The following is a 17979-nucleotide window of genomic DNA, read 5'->3' on the forward strand; positions in this document are numbered from 1 at the left end:
CAGCAGGCAGCTGGATGTGTGAGCATCCAGAGCAGACATGCAGAGGCAGGCAAATTCCACCCGTCCCTCTGCTAGCTGCCACACATCCCTCTGCTCAGCCTCACCCAGTCTGGTGGCTGTCACATTCCACACGAAGGTTTTTGCTTCATTGGCACAGAGGCAGCTGGTGAACTGGCAGCCTGGGCAGGCATCCACCTTCAGTTCTGGGGTCTCTGTGAGGGTGGTGTGTATCTGAGGTGGTGGGGTGTACAAGCACACATTAGCATACAGTTAGTAACAAGCAGTGCACAAAGGAGCAAATATGACGGATCACGAGTGCGAGGCTGTGCTTTGTGGCTCAGATGTCATTATCTAGGGCTCCTGAGAAGCTCATAGCTTGCATTTGGGCTCAAGTTTCCGCTCTGACAGAGGCTGTGTAATTGGGGGGAATTCTTACCTGGATGCAGTCCTTGAGGTAGTTGAAGACAGTGGCTTTTAGGCTGAAAGTCTCTCCTTGGATCACAGAGTACGGCAGTGACAGATCCACAAAAAAGGGCTGGAAGACCCTAAGAGTGGTCAGAGGTGACAACCCAAAGCCAGTATCAGCAACACAGAAGGTGTTGGCGTTCCATTCTGTGATGGTGTCAGGTACAGCAACTTGGAGAGACACTTGCCCGTTGTCCCTACAGCAGGAAGAGAGAACTTGCTTAGAAGCAGTCAGAAGTTTCCAGAGGGGCTCTCAGGGGAAGGCAGGTAGAGGCTGTTACCAACCCAACAGAGACCAAATCCCAAAGCCAGGTCTCTGGGAAAAGTGTCCGTGGTTTTGGCTTCTTCTTGTCATCAGAGCGAGATACAGAACCACCATGGCCACGATAGCCATCATGGCTGACTCCTTGGAAAGCAAGTGATACATCAGAAAACAACATATGTAGCTCCAGGTGAAATTAGTTCTTCAGAGGCAATCTATTCCAAACCTTAAATGCTTCATGACACAGAACAAGATCGTACAGACTTGGCATTTCAGTGAGAATCTGACACACGCTGTGTATTTTGGGGGAACACAGCTTTAAGGAGACAGAGTTGGATAGAGTTTAGCCTGAGGCTCAATCTGACAGATCCAGCAAGTTTGGTCTGGATCCAGGGGGAGACAGCATGCTCAAATGGAGTCGCACTCTTTTTAAATGATCTGTGAAAGTGCTTGCGGAGAGCATACTACATTATCTGTGAAAAGCGCGGAACACGGGGACAGCCAATAAAGCACAGACATTTGAGCTTTTAACTGTGATTTATAAATCAGGTCCACTGAACTGAACACAAGCCTTGCTCCTCTCCGACACCAACAAGAAACACGAAAGGATGGAAGTCGGCTGTCCCAGCTGCAGGCTGGCCAGAACTGTGAGACGAAAGCCCCTTCAGTCAAGGAGAGGGACATGTCCATTCCTTACCAGCAACATTGTCTGTTCCAGAGTACATCTTTTTCTCAAAGCCTGGTAGCATACAGGAAACTGGTTTCTTGATTCTAGTATTGGTTAATATTTTCATGCGCAATTTCTGGGAAAACATTGAAGAGTGCAAATCAATGATAAATAAAAGGGAACCAAGGATGTTGAAAATGTCTGAGAGCAGGTACCGTAACGGGGGAGTGGTGTGGTAGCTGGATCACTTTAAGATGCTGCTTGTTTGCACACATATGCATAAACTTACAGGCTCAGACTCTGGGCAGTGCACAAAGACTGGAAACCAGCTTCTGAGGAACGCTGAGGCCAATTATTGCTTCTCATAGAAGTAAATTTCAACTAGATCTGTCCTTCATGTGCCCGACCCTAACATTGACCCAGAGTCAAATGCCATATATTCCATGAAAAAACTTAAGAGAAAAAGTTCTAAACTTTAGGTCTGCATGATTTTGAATGGAAAGATCTGACTGGCTATTCACAATCAACTGCACTTACACAAGTTAGTACCAGTCTTGGCTTAGAAAACTGATGGGGAACTTGGTCACAACTTAGTATGGATTCTGTTTTTGTCTGAACAAGACTCAAACTCTCAAGGGCTGTGCTTCACAAGGCAGAAACATTGGACTGAATGCACCCTCATGTGCATGGACTGAGAGGAAGACATCATCACACCAAAAAAACGCATGCAATCCTGTGAGCAATCCTTGCTTTGGTTTAGTGGTCTGCAAGTCACTGAGAAGTCTTCTACTTTCTCAAAGAGCCAAAAGCCTTCATGGAGATCATAGGCCGTCACCCTTTCTGAGGAGGCTGTACATGCCCATGGATTTAGTCATATGTTACAGGACAGTCATCTGTTACAAGATCACTATTAATCAAGGTATAGTGGGATCTCCTTTAACTAGCATCCAATGTAATCTAGGAGTAAGCATCTAGAAGACAGCCCAGTACTGTGCCTTTGGGGGGAAGCAGGGTCTGTATTTGTACGGTAGAGTTCTGTCAGCCTGAGAAGCCCGTGCAACTCACAATCCATTTTGGGTTGCTTTCAGTGTGTTGTTACTTTCTTCTGCTATTTTGAGGTCCTTTTACCTGCATGTATTTATTTAAACATTCTGTCAGAAGCAGCACTTCTTGGGTTCCAGTTAGCAGATGTGTTATTAATCTTTTTCTGGCTATTGGGCTTGTTAGCAGATTAGCTTATTTTGTCATTTGTCTTGACAGTTAGCTATGAAACCAAATTGTGAAGGACTTCCTTTTACTAAAAATTCTTTGAGAAGAAGTAAGAAGAGACTCAATGAAACACAGAGTAAACAACTTTACAAATAAAATAATAGCCAAGCAACAATCGGTCAAAATATGGAGAGCTGCTTGGGGTCTTGCTGGGATATCCTTGCCGCTCCCCCTTGGTAGATATGGTAGCCTAAACTAGGTTTGTTCATTTTCACACTGTCTTTTTCTGATCAGGTGGTTTGCACTATGCTTGCTTATAAGTTTAATCTTTCCCCATAGTCCCCAAATGAGTGTGACTACACTGAAGAGCAAGGTACATAGGACTTCTAGCAATGAACATTGGGGCAGCTGAAGTTTGCTAAGACTAAACTCTTGCGGGCATTCTGGAAACTGCTGGCTCAGGAAAAGTTTAGTGGAAGTGTAGACACTCACCTTAAACAGATTAAAGACGTCAGCGTCACTTTGATACCATGGTGCTCCCATCCGAGTCTTTTTGTGGAGACTGGGCTGCTGGGGCAGACAAGGGTATGCCTCAAAGTCTTCCAAGTGATAAGGGAACCCTCGTCCTCCAACTGTAAAGCTGTCATCAAAGAGCTCCTTATACAGCTGCAATGGAAGAAGAGAGGTCTTCATAAGGAACTGGCCAACCAGCATGTGTATGGGTCAAATATTTAGGCTGTAGCCCTCTATAATTCTTTGTAAAGCTTTGCAGTCAAGGAAGTTGGCGCTGCCCAGTTTATACTAAAGAACGTGAATCCCAAGGAGTGAATGCAGGCGAGTAGCTTTTAGTCTGCAAGACGTTCACTTGTGACAGTTCAAGCCTTTTAACTCTAGGATGCAAGATTAGGATAAAAATGCATGATTCAGTCTGAGCAACGCATTGGCACATCTGACTCACACATTTAATGATGACCACTTTATGTATCTGTTAGTAGATGATGCAAGTGCTCTGTGCTAGAACAGGATTCCTGTAAAACGGAACACCAAATCACACTGTGGGTCCCTACCTACTGGTGCACGAATTCCCCCTGATTTGGTGAGGCTTCTTTGTAACAAACAGTCTGGCCTGCTATAACTTCACTTACAACTTTGCATGAGGATATACATGTGTATTATCTCTGGTATACATTGTCGAATTCTGTTAGGATTTTCAATTCTTGCAGCATTTTTGTTCTAAGTCTTAAATTCATTCCCCTGAAATACCCAGCTGCTTTAGGGTAAGTTCCTTCAACTCTTCTAGATTCTCAGAATGCACCTGGATGCCAACAAAATCCTGACCACTTTTTACCGGCCACTGTCTGCACCGTGTGCTGGACCCTATCGACTTCTGAAGAACTGCTCGGGTGCTCAGCCTGATCTGTCATACGGTTATAAATCAGCAATGTTTGGGGCAGAGGAGTAGGAGGACCCTAGTGGGGAAAACTTCCATTGCAAAGGTTTAGCCTCACTGCCTGGTGGAAGATGGAAATGCGGAGAGACAGGTGGATGTGAGGAAAGCTGCTAAGCACTTTCCCTGCAAGTGGAAAGCACCAGCATCTCTTTGAAGCTGTTCTCCCTGCCTATCCCTGAAGCACCATGCAGCATCCACCACTCTCCAGGCAGAGACCCACAGTGCAGAGCTGATGCAGGAGGAACATGATCACCACATAACTGCTCAGAAGAGGCTGAGGAGGGGGAACGCCAGGGCAGCCACCGAACACTGCAGCCATGTCCTGGCACGGACTATGGGCTTCCTCCTACCAGCGCATGGAGACAGAAAGCAGGCAGACACTACGGGGGTGGTCACGGCAGGCTGCACTCACTGTTTTTGCTGTCAGGGTATCATTTTTCTTCAGGAGGACACTCTTGTCAACAGCTTGGACAGAGCACAAGGACCCTGGAGCAGCCTTGAGGTTCAGACTGACTTTTGATCCCGGGACTTCCTCCTTGTGTGAGAAGTCCAGCACTACCTGCAAAAGCAGACAGGGTCAGGGGCTTAGTGGTAGAGAGTGGGACCCTGTGACTCTTAGGTGTCTAGGCAGCAGAGGAAAAGACAGATAATAAAGTAGGGAAAGGGGCTGAGATGCCAGCAGACCCTTCTAGAAATCCCTTGGGCAGGTTACATGGGCTGCAGTGTGTACAGCCCAGCCAGAATTCCCCTACCACTACACATCCACTTAGGGAGCTAAGCAGGTAGGCTTCTCTTCTTGTTAGGGAGAACATCAGGGACAGTGTGTTCCCGAGTCAGTCACAGGGAACGGGGGGAGAAAATGCAGTTCGGGGGGGGGGGGCTGGTTTACTCCTTGGGAAAGGCTTGCCAGTGCTGGGGAGGGTGGGACTAGGAAGTCAGGGAGGAAGGTTATTAATGTTTCCCAGCCAAAAATACTGGGCATCTGGTTTGGATGTGTATTCAGCTTACACCACTTGGCTGAGGATAAAACAGGACCAGGAACCACAGCAGGCCAGAGCACATCAATGATGCTGTCACACTTCTTGTGTTTCTACTCACCTGGTGTCTAAAGCACTCTTCCACTTGAAATTCTTCCACATCAGCCACCACCTCCCCATCCAAGAAGACTGCATACACTAGAAGCTTGATGTCAGGCAGGAAGTCATTGCCAATAGTCAGAGTCAATGAGAAGGAGCCCTGCAGATCTGCATGAGATAGCAGCAAAGGAGAGAGGGAAAATATTCCATTAAATCAGCTCAATGGGGTAGGACACACAATAAGAATCAAAAGAGGGAATTTAATAACTTCTACCTGCAAATAAGAACATCTTACACAGTCACCATCACAGATTACCAATAAACCCAGGTTTAGATAAACAGGCAAGCTACACAAATTCTATATCTTCTCCAAAGGTACAAGCTAGCAGCAAAGTCATAAGGTTGGATAATAGACCAATTAGACAAGGCAAGAGAAGGACAATCACCTAGAAGGGCACTGAACTGATATGAGAGGAGATAGTGTTGGTCTGATGAGGTGGACCAGCACTAAGAACTCAGTTCAATAGCTCCTGCCTGTGGATAACAATAAAACCTGCAGAGATTGACACTGGAGAGTGGTCACAGTTTTCTGGGGTGTGTTATGAGACACTTCATGCATTTCTACTCACTCTCATGCTGGATAATTGGCACACGCTTCTCTCCACTAGAAAGGATCTTGCCTTTTGATATCACCTGAAGAGCAAAGAGAAGAGCCAGTCAAGGGCCTGAATTCTGACAGTATGAGGAGAGTGCAAGAAGAACAAGAGAAGCAAGAAGGACGTCGGACAGTTGTTGTCACAGAAGCTTCTCTGGCAGAACATGACCCAAGAGCTCTGTAGCAGAGATGGTGATAGTATAGGTGGAAGTGGACTTTCAAGTCGAACCACCTAACCAAGAGGTGTTGGTTAGGCAATGAGAATGACCGCTTGCAAAGCTGGAGGTACATCTGAAGCTAAGAACAGCTGCTCTTAAGCCCCGTTGATCTCTGATGTTCACATTACTAGGGTAGGGTACTGTTTGATCGTACGAATGAGCCCAGCTGAGTAACCAAGACACTCGTAACCTCTCAGCTAGGCTGTAGTCACACTCTTGCTTCGGCCTTGCTTGAAAGTGGACTTCATCAAAACATGATTATATACCTCTGGAGCACACTGAGGGCTTGTGCAATTTCAAGCATTTTCCTTAAATATACAGGCCAGGGGAGGTCAGCTGCCCCAGAGATTGCCTCTTAGTTCACAGACAGATTGCCCCAGGTGGAAATCTAGGACATACCTGCTGGGCAGAAACCAGGCTAGCCCTGCACTGCCACCCATGTGAGCACAGAGAAATGTAGGGTGAATGGCAGGTATCTATCACGTGAGCTTAGGTCAAGGCACCCCTGACAAAGCAAAGCAAAACAAAGCAGCTGGGGGCTAGAAGCAGGTCCAGGAACTGGAGAACAGGAGGAGGTTTGGGCAGAACAGAACTCACAAACTGACTGACTGGCCTTGGAGTAGCTTACCTTCTCCCATGAGTATACATGTGCTGTGTGAAAAGGGTAAAATGCCAGTAAGCATAATCTTGCCCTGAGATTCAGCTGTCTTCTGTGCTCACCAAGTAATAGAAATCAATGTGGCCTGCTTCAGAGCTGACTTTATTCCAGTCAAGGATATAATCCACTTGCACTTCCTGCTCTTGATCACAGAGCATCACATCATCCCTGGCTTTGATCTCAAGGAAACTGTTGCTCTCAGAGTAGAAAGATTTCAGCCAGTGGAAGCTATCCTCAACTCCTGCATGACTTTCAGAAGATTCTTGCTCATTGTCATTTCCAAGGTTGTAGGTAGCCTTCAGAGCACAAAAACGTGAGTTGGAAAACATCAGGTAATGCAAGGGATCTTACGTACCAAGTCCTGCCCAACCAAAATTAGGGAACATCACCCTAAACAGACTGGGGTCTTGGGGAAAAGCATCTGGAACAGTAGTTCCGTTCTCTGAGAAATGGATGGCAATAGGAGATCGCACTGCTTGGGCACGGATCCCACATCAGCTGCAGGAATGTAGGTAGTGGGCAGGTGGGTGTACTGCCAGGCTGGTAACAACGAGCTCCAAGTGTAGGATCAGAAATTGTGAGAAGCCGCCAAGTGCTTCAAGTGTGGTATTGAAAGGGAGGTCAAGACCAGCTATCTGCCAGGCTGAGCCTGGACAAGCTATGTGCTGCTGCAGGGCAAGGGTAGCCGCTAGAAGTGGAGTTAAACAGAGACAGGTGTCAACTGCCAGTTCTGTTGAGCCACCTCTAACATATCCCAGAGTGGAGAAAGGGGGGACTTCCTACGAGGAGGTATTCAGATTAACAGATGTTTTTAGTGGAGTCAAAGAAGGTGAGGGGGGATACAAAAGATTAGGATCATGCTCTAGCTCAGGACAGCAGACCACCCTTGGTGACCTTTTGGCTGAACTGTTGCAGCACAGACTCCAACTTCCCTGAGGAGATGGCACTGGAGAGTAATTAAAGATGCTTGTACAGATATAACCAAGTGAGATCAGGAGCCAGAGGACTGAACTCCGAAACCTCACATTTGTTCCACTTTTTTTTTCTTTCCTCAGTCTACCTTCACTTTATCCTCCTTTTTCTGTGGCTGATGCTCACCTTCAGAGAAACCAGCGTGTTGTTCCAGCTGGTGGTATCCAGTGAGAAGTGAGCTTCTCCATTCTCATCTGTGATTAATGACAGGCGTGTCTCCTCATCATTGATGTCAGCTACTAGGTAGACTGTTTCATTTCTGAGGGGAGACTTGCCACTGTGGCAGAACAACTGCAGAGAAGGCGAGGAAGTTAATACCCTGTTGTGCCACACTCCAAGGCACTGCCAGTGCTTGGTGTTTCTATCACTGGGCTTCCTCAGCCCTTCTAGCTTTCAGACACATTGGAAGGATCCAAATAGAAGTGTGATAAATGCACAAAACCAACAATGTGCATCTGTTTAGGACTAGAAATACATGGTAGCGCAGCCAAATAAGACACCTATATTGGAAGAAAAAGGCGCTTTCCTCGGATTCTGAGCTTTTTCTTGGACAATGCTGCAGGATCCTTGACGATCAGAAACAGCCTAATCTCCAGAAATTTGAGTGTTTCTAGCCCCAGTGGGACAGCTGTCCTAGCATCGCTCGGGGGACTTGAGACAGGAGTGACTGCCAGTGAACTGATACACAAGGCTTTAGTGATTTCTGCCAAGCTACCATGTGCATTTGTCCAAAGGGAATGTTATTTCCCTGATGACACCACCCCCATCCCATATGCCTTTTATTGCACAGACTATATTCAGCAGCTACTCCTGGGGAAGTCTCCAGAGACTGCAGCTGGCCAGAATTCCTGTCCAGGAATACACTAGGTTAGGGTGGGGAGAAGAAATTGCTTCTACAGGAGGCTTCACCCATAGCTGCTGGGTAACAGCAGAGCGGCACCTACTTCCCTCAGGATTGTTGCTTTCTGCCTACAGAAGATTCTATCTATGATGTATTCTCAGCAGAGAAGGGATCCATGGGTGTTACCTTCCCTGTGTATGGCAGTCCACATTTGTAGAATGCATGGAGGTTGATAAACTTTATAGACTTAATTCTCGTCACAGTAAGAATTTCAGCTGTATCCATAACCTTTGCTCCTGGGTGGAGAGATGAGAAATCCGTTAAACCCTAGCAGTGCTCTTAGGGAAACAGAAGACAAGAAGATGCTTCAACACTACCTACAATACCTACAACCTCTAGATTTAGGGGACAAAATATTTAATTTTTTTTAGGATATTGTAGAGGAATTAGAGGACAGTATGAAAAATTTATTTGTAAAAAGGTTGTGATGATTGTTAAAAACACAAGGTATGAAATATTAAGAAAAAAAAAGGGGGAACTGTAGAGGAATGAAGCTGTGTTAATTAACTTTGATAATGTACAGCTGTGGGTCAGATGGAGGAGGAGCAATGTGGTTTGACCTCTGGAGGAAGGAGATACAGCACAGACAGTAGAATCTGACCAACGGTAAAGCCTTGTTGCAGCCGGATAGTTTGTTTGTGCTGCAACAGGATATGACTCCCTCAACCTTTCTAGGCCCTCTGCTTCATGACATGATGCATCATACCTTATAAGTAAACATTTCTCTCCACTGAAGAGACAGAGAAATTAGATGACTGTATAGTTATAGACAGCTACACTGTAGGTGTCTAAAAGTGGCCTGAAAGACGCCATCCAGACAGTTCAAACAACAGACACCTCTATTTGCTAGAGCTAGGTGCATATTAACACTGATACTGAAACCTACCTCCTTATAGCCAATATTGTGTCAGACTAAAAGGAAGCAGAATATCATTCCTCACAGCTGGAATGTGCATAAGCAGCCCTGCCTCAGGCTTAGGAAAAGAGAAGGCAGGAGACTGCGGGTAGGGACTACCTGTCAGGATGGTGTACTACAATTAGCAAGGACTGCAAGGGCTTGTTGCAGACTTTTCCATGGCTAGCCAGGGCTTTGCAACTGGCTGAGAAACAACTTGGTGTCCAGGCAATCACGAAAAAGTTATATGTGTGCTAGTGGAGATGAGGGGTGGAGAGGATTAAGAAAATTTGGTAATAATAGATGGAAGAGGTACTAGAATAGACACTGCCATTGTGGCAGAAGACTTGGGAACCCTCAAGGTACTTTTTCACAAGGAATTTGACTGCCACAGAAAGGCCAAAGAAGTTGCCTCCAGGGAGGAGAACACTTCACATGTTTTGCAGTACCTGTTCCATCTTCCACTACTTCTCCTATCGCAATTATGTAGCTGTCAGTCTCACTTAATTCCAGAGTCTCTGTCTTTATGGTAAAAGTAGTGCAGCCATCCATGTTTGTCTGCAGAGAGAGAGATGTGAACAGAGAGAAAGATAAACTGTTCCATAGATGCTGGGCAATCCTAAAGAAGTATTTCCAAATATCTGTGGAACAGATGGAATCTCAAAAAGCTGTAACTGCAGAAACCCATCATAGATTCCTTAGCCAGAGAAGAAAATCATCATGCTTGGATTAAACTGTCTCTGAAAAAGTGGCAGAAAAAAAAAAAGTGTTTCAGGTAAATCACATAAGGGTTAATTATGTCACAGACAAACCCAGGAGACTGGATTAAGCCCCAGGTAACCTCCTCCCTGAGACTATATGGTCGTGACGAATAAAGCCTGCCAGTGTGGCTTCTCAGTCATGGCCATCTCTGTGATGAGGCCGTGTTAAACAAGGGCATCCAGCCAGTTACAGACTGCAAGAGCTTTCCCGAGCATTAAGGCAGAGACAGGGTACAGCCAGCCTGCCAGAGAGGGGAGGTGGACCAAGTGTTTCTAGTTGTGCCTGTTAAGTTCTCCACAGAACCTTGCAGGGTCTCTTACATGCCATGTGAGAGGGAGCTGGCGTTCAGCTGGTGTTTTGCACTGCTAAGACAGTGCAGCATTCCAGCTGGAGACACTTTGCTACTGGGTGCGTTTTAAAAGATGGAGAGATCCAGCTGGATTTTTATATTCTGGCTTGTTGCTGACTGGTCTGACATTTAGGAATATTTTCTTGTGACTTTCAGGCTGAAAGAGCTGCCTCTGAAAGCCATGGAAAAAAACAAGTGTGGAACTTAACCACAAATGTATAATGAATGCAAATGTGCAGAAAGTGTAACCAGCATTGGACATGATCTCAGACAGGACACTAGCAAGCTTAAGGCAATCCGTTAACTGCATGGATACAGCAAGAAACAGGGCATTAAGCCACAGACAATTTGATACTCTGATAGCCTGTTTATTGGTGGGAGTTGTCACAGGACTGACTAGACCAGTGATCTGATACAATAGGATACAGATCCTTGGGAAAGGATCTGTAATTAAATTACTTACACCGAGCTTACACCTTCTCCTGAAACCTTGAGTCAGATATGGGCAGCTAGAGCAGTAATTCAAGCAACAGAGTCACAGGAAGAGGAATCAATAGTCTGATGAGGTCTAGCAAGTGGGAAGACAGCAGACTAAACAGGTGAGTGTACATCAGAGGTGCATCAAGGCAGGTTAAGGGGACAGACATGCATTTTCAGCAGGCTATACTTTCTACTCTTCTATTTGTTCACCTACCCGGTTGTTTTGTTTCCTTATCTCCATATAATTTGTTAAATTGCCTTCCAAGATCTGGGATAATGCGATAAAAGTAATACTTGTTTTCCCTTGAATGGGCTTCCCATAGGTATACCTGTGTCAAAAGGGGAGAAACATTCACCTGAAGACTGGCCACTTCAACAGAGATACAGATCCAGGCCACCCCCACCCTCACTGCAGGGAAGTGGAGCCTGCAAGAGCTTTGTACCTTGTTTGCTCAGGAACTCCAGCTTGTCTCTTAAGCTCAGTTTGCATCTCTCTCCGCCCACTACACCCAGCATCCTAAGCATCCTTCAGCCTCACAATAAATGACCAAGTGCGAGAAGAAGCCCATTCCAGAGAGTGATCTGTCTCCCCCAGCCACAGGGCAGTGCACGAACATCATACTGGAAGGTCGCTTCTCAGCTGTGGACCATCTGAAGGTGATTGTGGAGTTGAAGGCCAAAGATCACAACAGTATAATATACTCACTTGCCACAGACCTTCAGCTGAAACTCCTTATCTGCTGTAGCAATAAATGGAGGGTGCTCAATCTTTATTTCAAATTTTTTCAACACTGCGTAGAAGAGAGAAAGATAAGGATGGAGGGAAAAAACACTGAGTATGGAGTCCAGATGGGGGTAAAGACAGTAACGACCCCAGTTACTCATCACCATGCTGCAATGGGGATTACTCCCTTCAGCCACACCTCCCTCTATTTGCTGCTACAATTGCACATAGGACTGTTTTCTACTTCAGCTCAGTCAAGCATAAACATTTTAAGTGACACAGGGTTTTGTCCTTACCCACGTCACCGCAACTGAATGGGACTAAGACGTGATGCTGCTTCCTCCTACAGCGGCAGACTGGAGCGAATAGTAAACCTAGCTTAGAAGAGGGCGGCAATGCGCAGCAGAAAGTGCTTGTCACAGGTCCCAGTCACAACTAGAATGAGTTGTCAGACCGCAGCCTCTCCTTTGTACCCTGTGCAGCTGCAGAACCTCCAGCCCAGCATGAGATGTGCACAAAGACCCACCAATCCCTGTCCCCAGACTGCTGTTGTCCCAGGGCAAAAAGTCTGATGAATGTGGCTCCATCGCCCTGCTCTCTTCTCCAGCTACCCACACTGATTTTCTCCCACCTCTGTTGTCCAAGTCTCACCGTATTCTTCAACACTGAAGGTTTTCTGAGCCATGTATGGTTGCACTGAGATGGCGTACTCCTCAAGGGGTGCTTCAGAGGCCAGGGGGAAGGACAGATCCACAATGCCATGTCTTGGCTTTACATTCAGCCACTTAGCAATACCGTTATATTCAGGATCCTATTTGAGGAAGGACATGCAGAGCCACCAAGTCACAGTGGGAACATGGGTACCTGGCAGGTCCAGACATACTCAGGCACAAGAAGGCACTACGAGGATGAGTAGTAGTAGAGAGGATGCCAGATCACCAGCACATATTCCTTCTCCTCCCTCCAGTATTGTTTTACTGAACTTTGGAATTGCAAAGGTTGCCAAGAACAGTAAAGCTACTGGGAAGTGGTAACATCATGGGAAGGAGATGCAGCTGTGCCGCATCTGCTGAGCACTTAGCCTTGTGCTCTGTGCAGACAAGGTGTTGGGCAAAGCTTCATTACTGTCCTGCCTCTGTCTCAGCTATGTGCATCACAGAGGTGCTGGTTTGAATGAAAAACCCAGGCTGACCAGGTAGAAAAGACTTCAGCTGAACCTGAGCCAGAACCAGAAGCTTATGAGGTTACATCTGTGGCACAACTCTGTCCAGGAATGAAAAGGCACAGTAGGAGACAGACATCTCCCTTTGGTCAGTTCTTTGTCACTTACCTGCAGCCATATCTGGGAATACTGTAAAAACAAGAGGAAAAAAAAGCTCAGTTTTGTACAGAGCAAAACAGCATTCATGTGAACCAGTATTAATAATGCTGCCTGATGTGAGCCCCTGACCAAAAATTTCTGCCCCACCCAGACCGCACGTTAGGTCTCCTCCTCCTTCTGTACTAGCTTACACTGCAATCAGTGGATGAGTGGGTTTTCCTCTCAAAGATCATTTGTTCTTATGGTTTAACAGGCATGAAGGGAGATGAGGCTCTTTCATGAGCTTCAGTGTATCTCATGCTGAGGCTCCTACTTCCAGGAATGCCCAGGGTGATACTCACCTCATTTTCCATGACCTTAAGGTCCTCATTGAGGTTCACAATTCGAAATTTCACTGGAGATACAAAGAAAAGGATAGTAAAGCGGTCTGCCTACAACATGTCCTTGCACAAATCTGCTTCTCCTTTTCTGTGCTCCAATATTCATGTCTCTTTGTTTACCTCAAAGGTATTCAGGTCTCTCCCCAAACAGCCCTCCCCAATATCTCCCACCCCAGAGGATTTTGTCTGGGAGGTTTATATGCAGCTGTGGGCTTTGGAAACTTGCTGCCTCTACCTGGGAAGATTACAATGGTCTGCTAAACAGTGGGGTTGGTCTGTCTGCAGTTTGTTCATGTTGTGAAGACTGTGGAGTACCTCTGTATTTCTACAGCTTGGAATGTCGCTCCAGGCTTTACTCAAATATTAACAACAGTCTCCGAAAAACAAAAAGAGATTGTCCCATGTCCCGGAGAGTCTTGGCTTTCCTTTTAGGTCTCACTAGAGATACTTAACCAAAACAAGACCCAGGAGCAGCAGGCTGGACATTTGGTGCAGCACAACTCAGAGATGTCACATCTTGACTCACACTGTTCCTGGATGACAGACATCTAAACACAGATGTTCCTGGAAACATCTCATAACAGATCTGCTTTCTTCCATCTCCAACAAGCTTAACTTTTTGCACTTGGTGAAATCTTCCCCCCAGATGTGGCTCCTACCTTGACCCTTCCCTCCCCATTCCTTTATGCCACCTTCTTGCCTTACCTGTTTCTCCAGGTTTGTATAAGCCCTTGTCTGTCTGTACCAGAATTACATTCTTCTGGGGCATGACCAGAACCTTCTTGCGACCCTCAAAGAGCACATTGTCCCCCACTGTGGATCAGGACATGCAAAAAAACCACCTCCTCTGGCTGTCAGGTTAAAAAAAAACAAAACAAACAAAAACCTGTCTGAAACTACAGGTAGCTCAAAGGAGAAACAGAGGCATCTCCTACCAAAACCTCTGACTTTCCACTTCTCCCTTCCCCTCCTTTGACTTAGCTGTCTCCCTAGTTATAGTCTTCTTTGTGCTCCCCAGTTTCCTCCTTCTCTTTTCTTTGCCTCTCTTCTTGTCATGTTTGCCACTTTCCACATTTTTCTCCCCTTCACTATCTTTCCCATCCTGCATCTCCAACATTAACATGGCTCAGACACAAGAAAGGCTGAATCCCTCTAGTTTGTAAGAGGATAGGCAGCCAAGAGAGGTGTCTTACGTGTGATGTAGAATCATCTCTTTCCCTGGGAATGAACTCTGGCACCTATGTTGATTGATAAAAGAAAATGGAAAACAAATTCATCAGAGACTTTACATCTTAACCCAGATACAAGACATCATCTCACTGTTAAAAAAATCCCTGAACTTCAGAGTCCAAATTCCACCATATGACTGTCTCTAACCAGCTTGTCATTATAGGGAAAAGTAGCCACTGCCTGACTTTTGTACATGAACCTAAGAGCGAACCAACCGACACGTCATTCTCCCACTTCACATAAATGTGAGATTTTTAGGAAACCAAGAAAAAAAATAGGGAAGTGAGATCTGGAGCTGACCAAGACTGTAATGGGAGATGAGTTACCAGGCAAACCCAGGACATCTCAGTATCAGAAGGACCAAGATCACCAGCGGAAAGGCTCTTTTTGCCAACAGCAGATTTCCCCGGCTTTCCAAAGCCAGGACTTGTTCTCTCCTGAGGGCCGGCACCAAACAGTTAATAACTGTCTTTTTGATGCAGGAACCAGAAGTGACTTGTGTTGTGCTGAATCTGCAGGACAATGACAACCAGGGCCTAGGCACAGTGACTTTGTATGGTGCTGAGGAAGACAGAGGCAGTTTGTATACCCTCAGCACCAGACACATCTCCATGGGTCTCCAGAAATGTAACTGAAGGTCCTGTAGTCATGCCCCAGCCTCAGTGTGTCTAATTAAGCTAACTAGAGCAGCAAAGTTGCAGTGACAGGAATTCAAGCCGCCCAAGAAGTGTCCAGACTGCCTAGGTGAAATTCAATTCATTGTGGGTCCAGTGCCATCACCATCCAACACAGCTAAATTAAAGCAAGCTCAATGCAATCAAAGTATGCAGGCTGCAGCTACACTTTGCTATATAGATGCAGCTTTAGAACAGCATAGTCCTCTTGGAGCAGAGGGAAAGCCTTCTGAGGAAACGAGGATGAAAAGAATATATTCCCAAGGCATTGACTTGCACTCTCATATACAAGCATTTTTAGGGACTAAACACTGATTAAACTGAAAGTCAATGTTTCCTAACAGGCCTCAAGTAGGATGAAATGAGCTGTTATGGATCAAAAGAACAGGGTTTTATCCACACAGGAAAGATTCCCCACTTTGCTAGGCTCCAGGACACCGCTGGTTTTTGCCTGGCACTGTTTTTTTGCAACCCACAGCAAGGCAAAGGACACTGCACCCAGAAAAGTACCGGACTCCTGTCTGAAGTGAAGGTGAAAGTATCTGCTGTCAAATCAGCAGCCACAGCTACACTCACCTGGAAGGTGATGCACTGAAAAGTGCCTGGCCTCTCCACATCGTGTTCCACCAGTGTGTGATTCTGAGTTGTCATCTGCAAGGTGACAGCCAGGTGGACATCCTCAGTTAGGGAGCTGAGGTGAATGCAGAGCTTCTCCTTTTGGGAATGGGGAATGACAGCAGGGAACACCACAATATAGTGACTAGAAGAGAGCAGGTGTTTGAAAACAATTCAGAGGCTGAGGTGGGCAAGCCAGAATCCATCTCTGCTGCTTTCATGAAGAGGCAGACCAAGGGTCAGAAGTGTCTGCAGTGGAGGAGCTATAGTGCAGCTCCCTTTCCATACCAAAACGCAGCAACATGCCCAGTGTGGAACTAGAGAGCTCCTGATACCTGTCACCACCTCGCCACCAGCCAGGACACAAGTGCCCATTGTGCAATACTCCAACTGCAAGTACACAGAGCAAGGCTGTGTAAGGAATGAAGCAAAAGACTCAGTGGCTGAAGCGTAAGGCTTCAGTCCTCCCACCAGATTTCACACCCATCAGCACAGGATGAACAGAGGCAAATCCTGTGGCTTCTGCAGCTTTGTGGTGCATGCAGTGCAGTGCCTGGACAAGGAGATACCAGGGTCTTCACCTGCAGTGGTGCTGGACACCCAGTGCTACAACAGGACTCAGCAGGAGCTGCTTCTGCTCAGCCTCCTTAAGAACAAGGCCCCCACTGTTCAGCTCTGTGATGCTAAACAGTGCAGCACCAGCACCAGCCTTCAACGACAGTCCTTTCCATCAAGCCCCCCAAAAGCAAAAGGAGATAAGCTCACGGTTCCAGGCTTGCTGCAGCTGCAACTGGGAATAGGGTCAGGGCTAAGAGGAGCACTGGTGCTCCCATTGCTTGGGCTGGGACAGGCAGCTCACAAGATCCACACAGGAGCACAGAATTGCCTGTAACGATGGGCTGGAGCAATCCTAAATACCCTCGTCAGATGCTCCTAAGTCCAAAGCAGGGGGGAGTCAATACATGGAGGTAGTATCTCTTCCAGGCTAATGACATCAGCTAATATTTACTTGCTTCCACCAACAGCAGAGTAAAGGCCACACAGCACAGTTGTCCACCCACATCTACATTGAGATGGTATTCCAAGCCATGGGGTGCCAGAGCACTGTGGGGTGGAGACATGGTGTGGGTGACCTCTAACTGAGGCTAAAGGGGACTTGAGAGAAAAACTCATCTCAGCTGTGGCTGGTTTGGGTCCTGACTGTAGCATCCAATGACAGCCAAAGCTGCACACCAGCTACTGTCCTCAGCTTGTAAAAGCAACTTCAGTACTCTCTCTGTGCATAGAATCAAAGAATCATTTAGGTTGGAAAAGACCTTTGAGATCATAAAGTCCAACTGTTAACTTGGGAGTGTCAAGTCCACCACTAAACCATGTCACCAAGCACCGCATCTATGCTTTTTTTTGTACCTCCAGGGATGGCGATTCCACCACCTCCCTGGGCAGCCTGTTCCAGCACTTGACCACCCTTTCAGTGAAGACATCTTTCCTAATATCCAGTCTAAACCTCCCCTGGCCCAGCTTGAGGCTCTTTCCTCTTGTCCTGTCACTTGTTAGGAGACATTAGTGATTAATTAGCATCATTAGTGATCTTCCCCTCATCCAGTATTTAATCAGAGCTTGGAGTAAAAACCTCTCAATTTACCTCCATTCCCAGTATCACTACCTTTGTCCACCCAACCATCCAGCTATGTCTGGTCCTCCTGGATATAGAACCTTCTCCAGAGCTGCTCCTGCCACCTACTGCCAGCTCCCCTGGTAGTTCCACTGTAAGGCCTTTACAAATAAAGCAACACATATTTTAGCAAATCTCTACTTTGCACACCCACCCCAAGCCAGGTGTTTGGTCTTCTGCCAGCTTTCTCCAGCCATAAGGTAGGTCTACACTGACGCCATCACCCATGTCCTCCAGACTCTCCTCAGGCCCTGAAACCTTTTCCTTCCTTTTCCAGGGTGGCAGCAGTGAAGTGAACAGGGCTTGGGCTTATCTGCCCTGTAGTTATGGCCTCTTTTGAA

The 17979-nt window shown here is 46.5% G+C and overlaps 1 protein-coding gene across 1 annotated transcript in view; it reads right to left on the reverse strand.

Annotated features, from left to right (window-relative positions):
• The window catches only part of LOC101914445 (alpha-2-macroglobulin-like protein 1), a 30675-nt gene extending 13790 nt beyond the window's left edge, over nucleotides 1-16885 (reverse strand). The window contains 22 exon segments of the mRNA XM_055809085.1: nucleotides 105-231; nucleotides 437-662; nucleotides 751-871; nucleotides 1425-1530; nucleotides 3096-3269; nucleotides 4466-4612; nucleotides 5152-5297; nucleotides 5759-5822; nucleotides 6723-6956; nucleotides 7759-7923; nucleotides 8660-8769; nucleotides 9878-9986; nucleotides 11234-11348; nucleotides 11726-11810; nucleotides 12395-12554; nucleotides 13074-13094; nucleotides 13406-13458; nucleotides 14150-14255; nucleotides 14257-14295; nucleotides 14638-14682; nucleotides 15925-16108; nucleotides 16729-16885. Of these exon segments, the coding sequence (XP_055665060.1) occupies nucleotides 105-231; nucleotides 437-662; nucleotides 751-871; nucleotides 1425-1530; nucleotides 3096-3269; nucleotides 4466-4612; nucleotides 5152-5297; nucleotides 5759-5822; nucleotides 6723-6956; nucleotides 7759-7923; nucleotides 8660-8769; nucleotides 9878-9986; nucleotides 11234-11348; nucleotides 11726-11810; nucleotides 12395-12554; nucleotides 13074-13094; nucleotides 13406-13458; nucleotides 14150-14255; nucleotides 14257-14295; nucleotides 14638-14682; nucleotides 15925-16108; nucleotides 16729-16796 (2605 nt within the window). The 5' untranslated portion in view covers nucleotides 16797-16885.
• Nucleotides 16886-17979: the final 1094 nt, after the last annotated feature.

The sequence above is a fragment of the Falco peregrinus genome, chromosome 6, assembly GCF_023634155.1.
Source record: "Falco peregrinus isolate bFalPer1 chromosome 6, bFalPer1.pri, whole genome shotgun sequence".
In the NCBI taxonomy this organism is placed as follows: domain Eukaryota; kingdom Metazoa; phylum Chordata; class Aves; order Falconiformes; family Falconidae; genus Falco; species Falco peregrinus.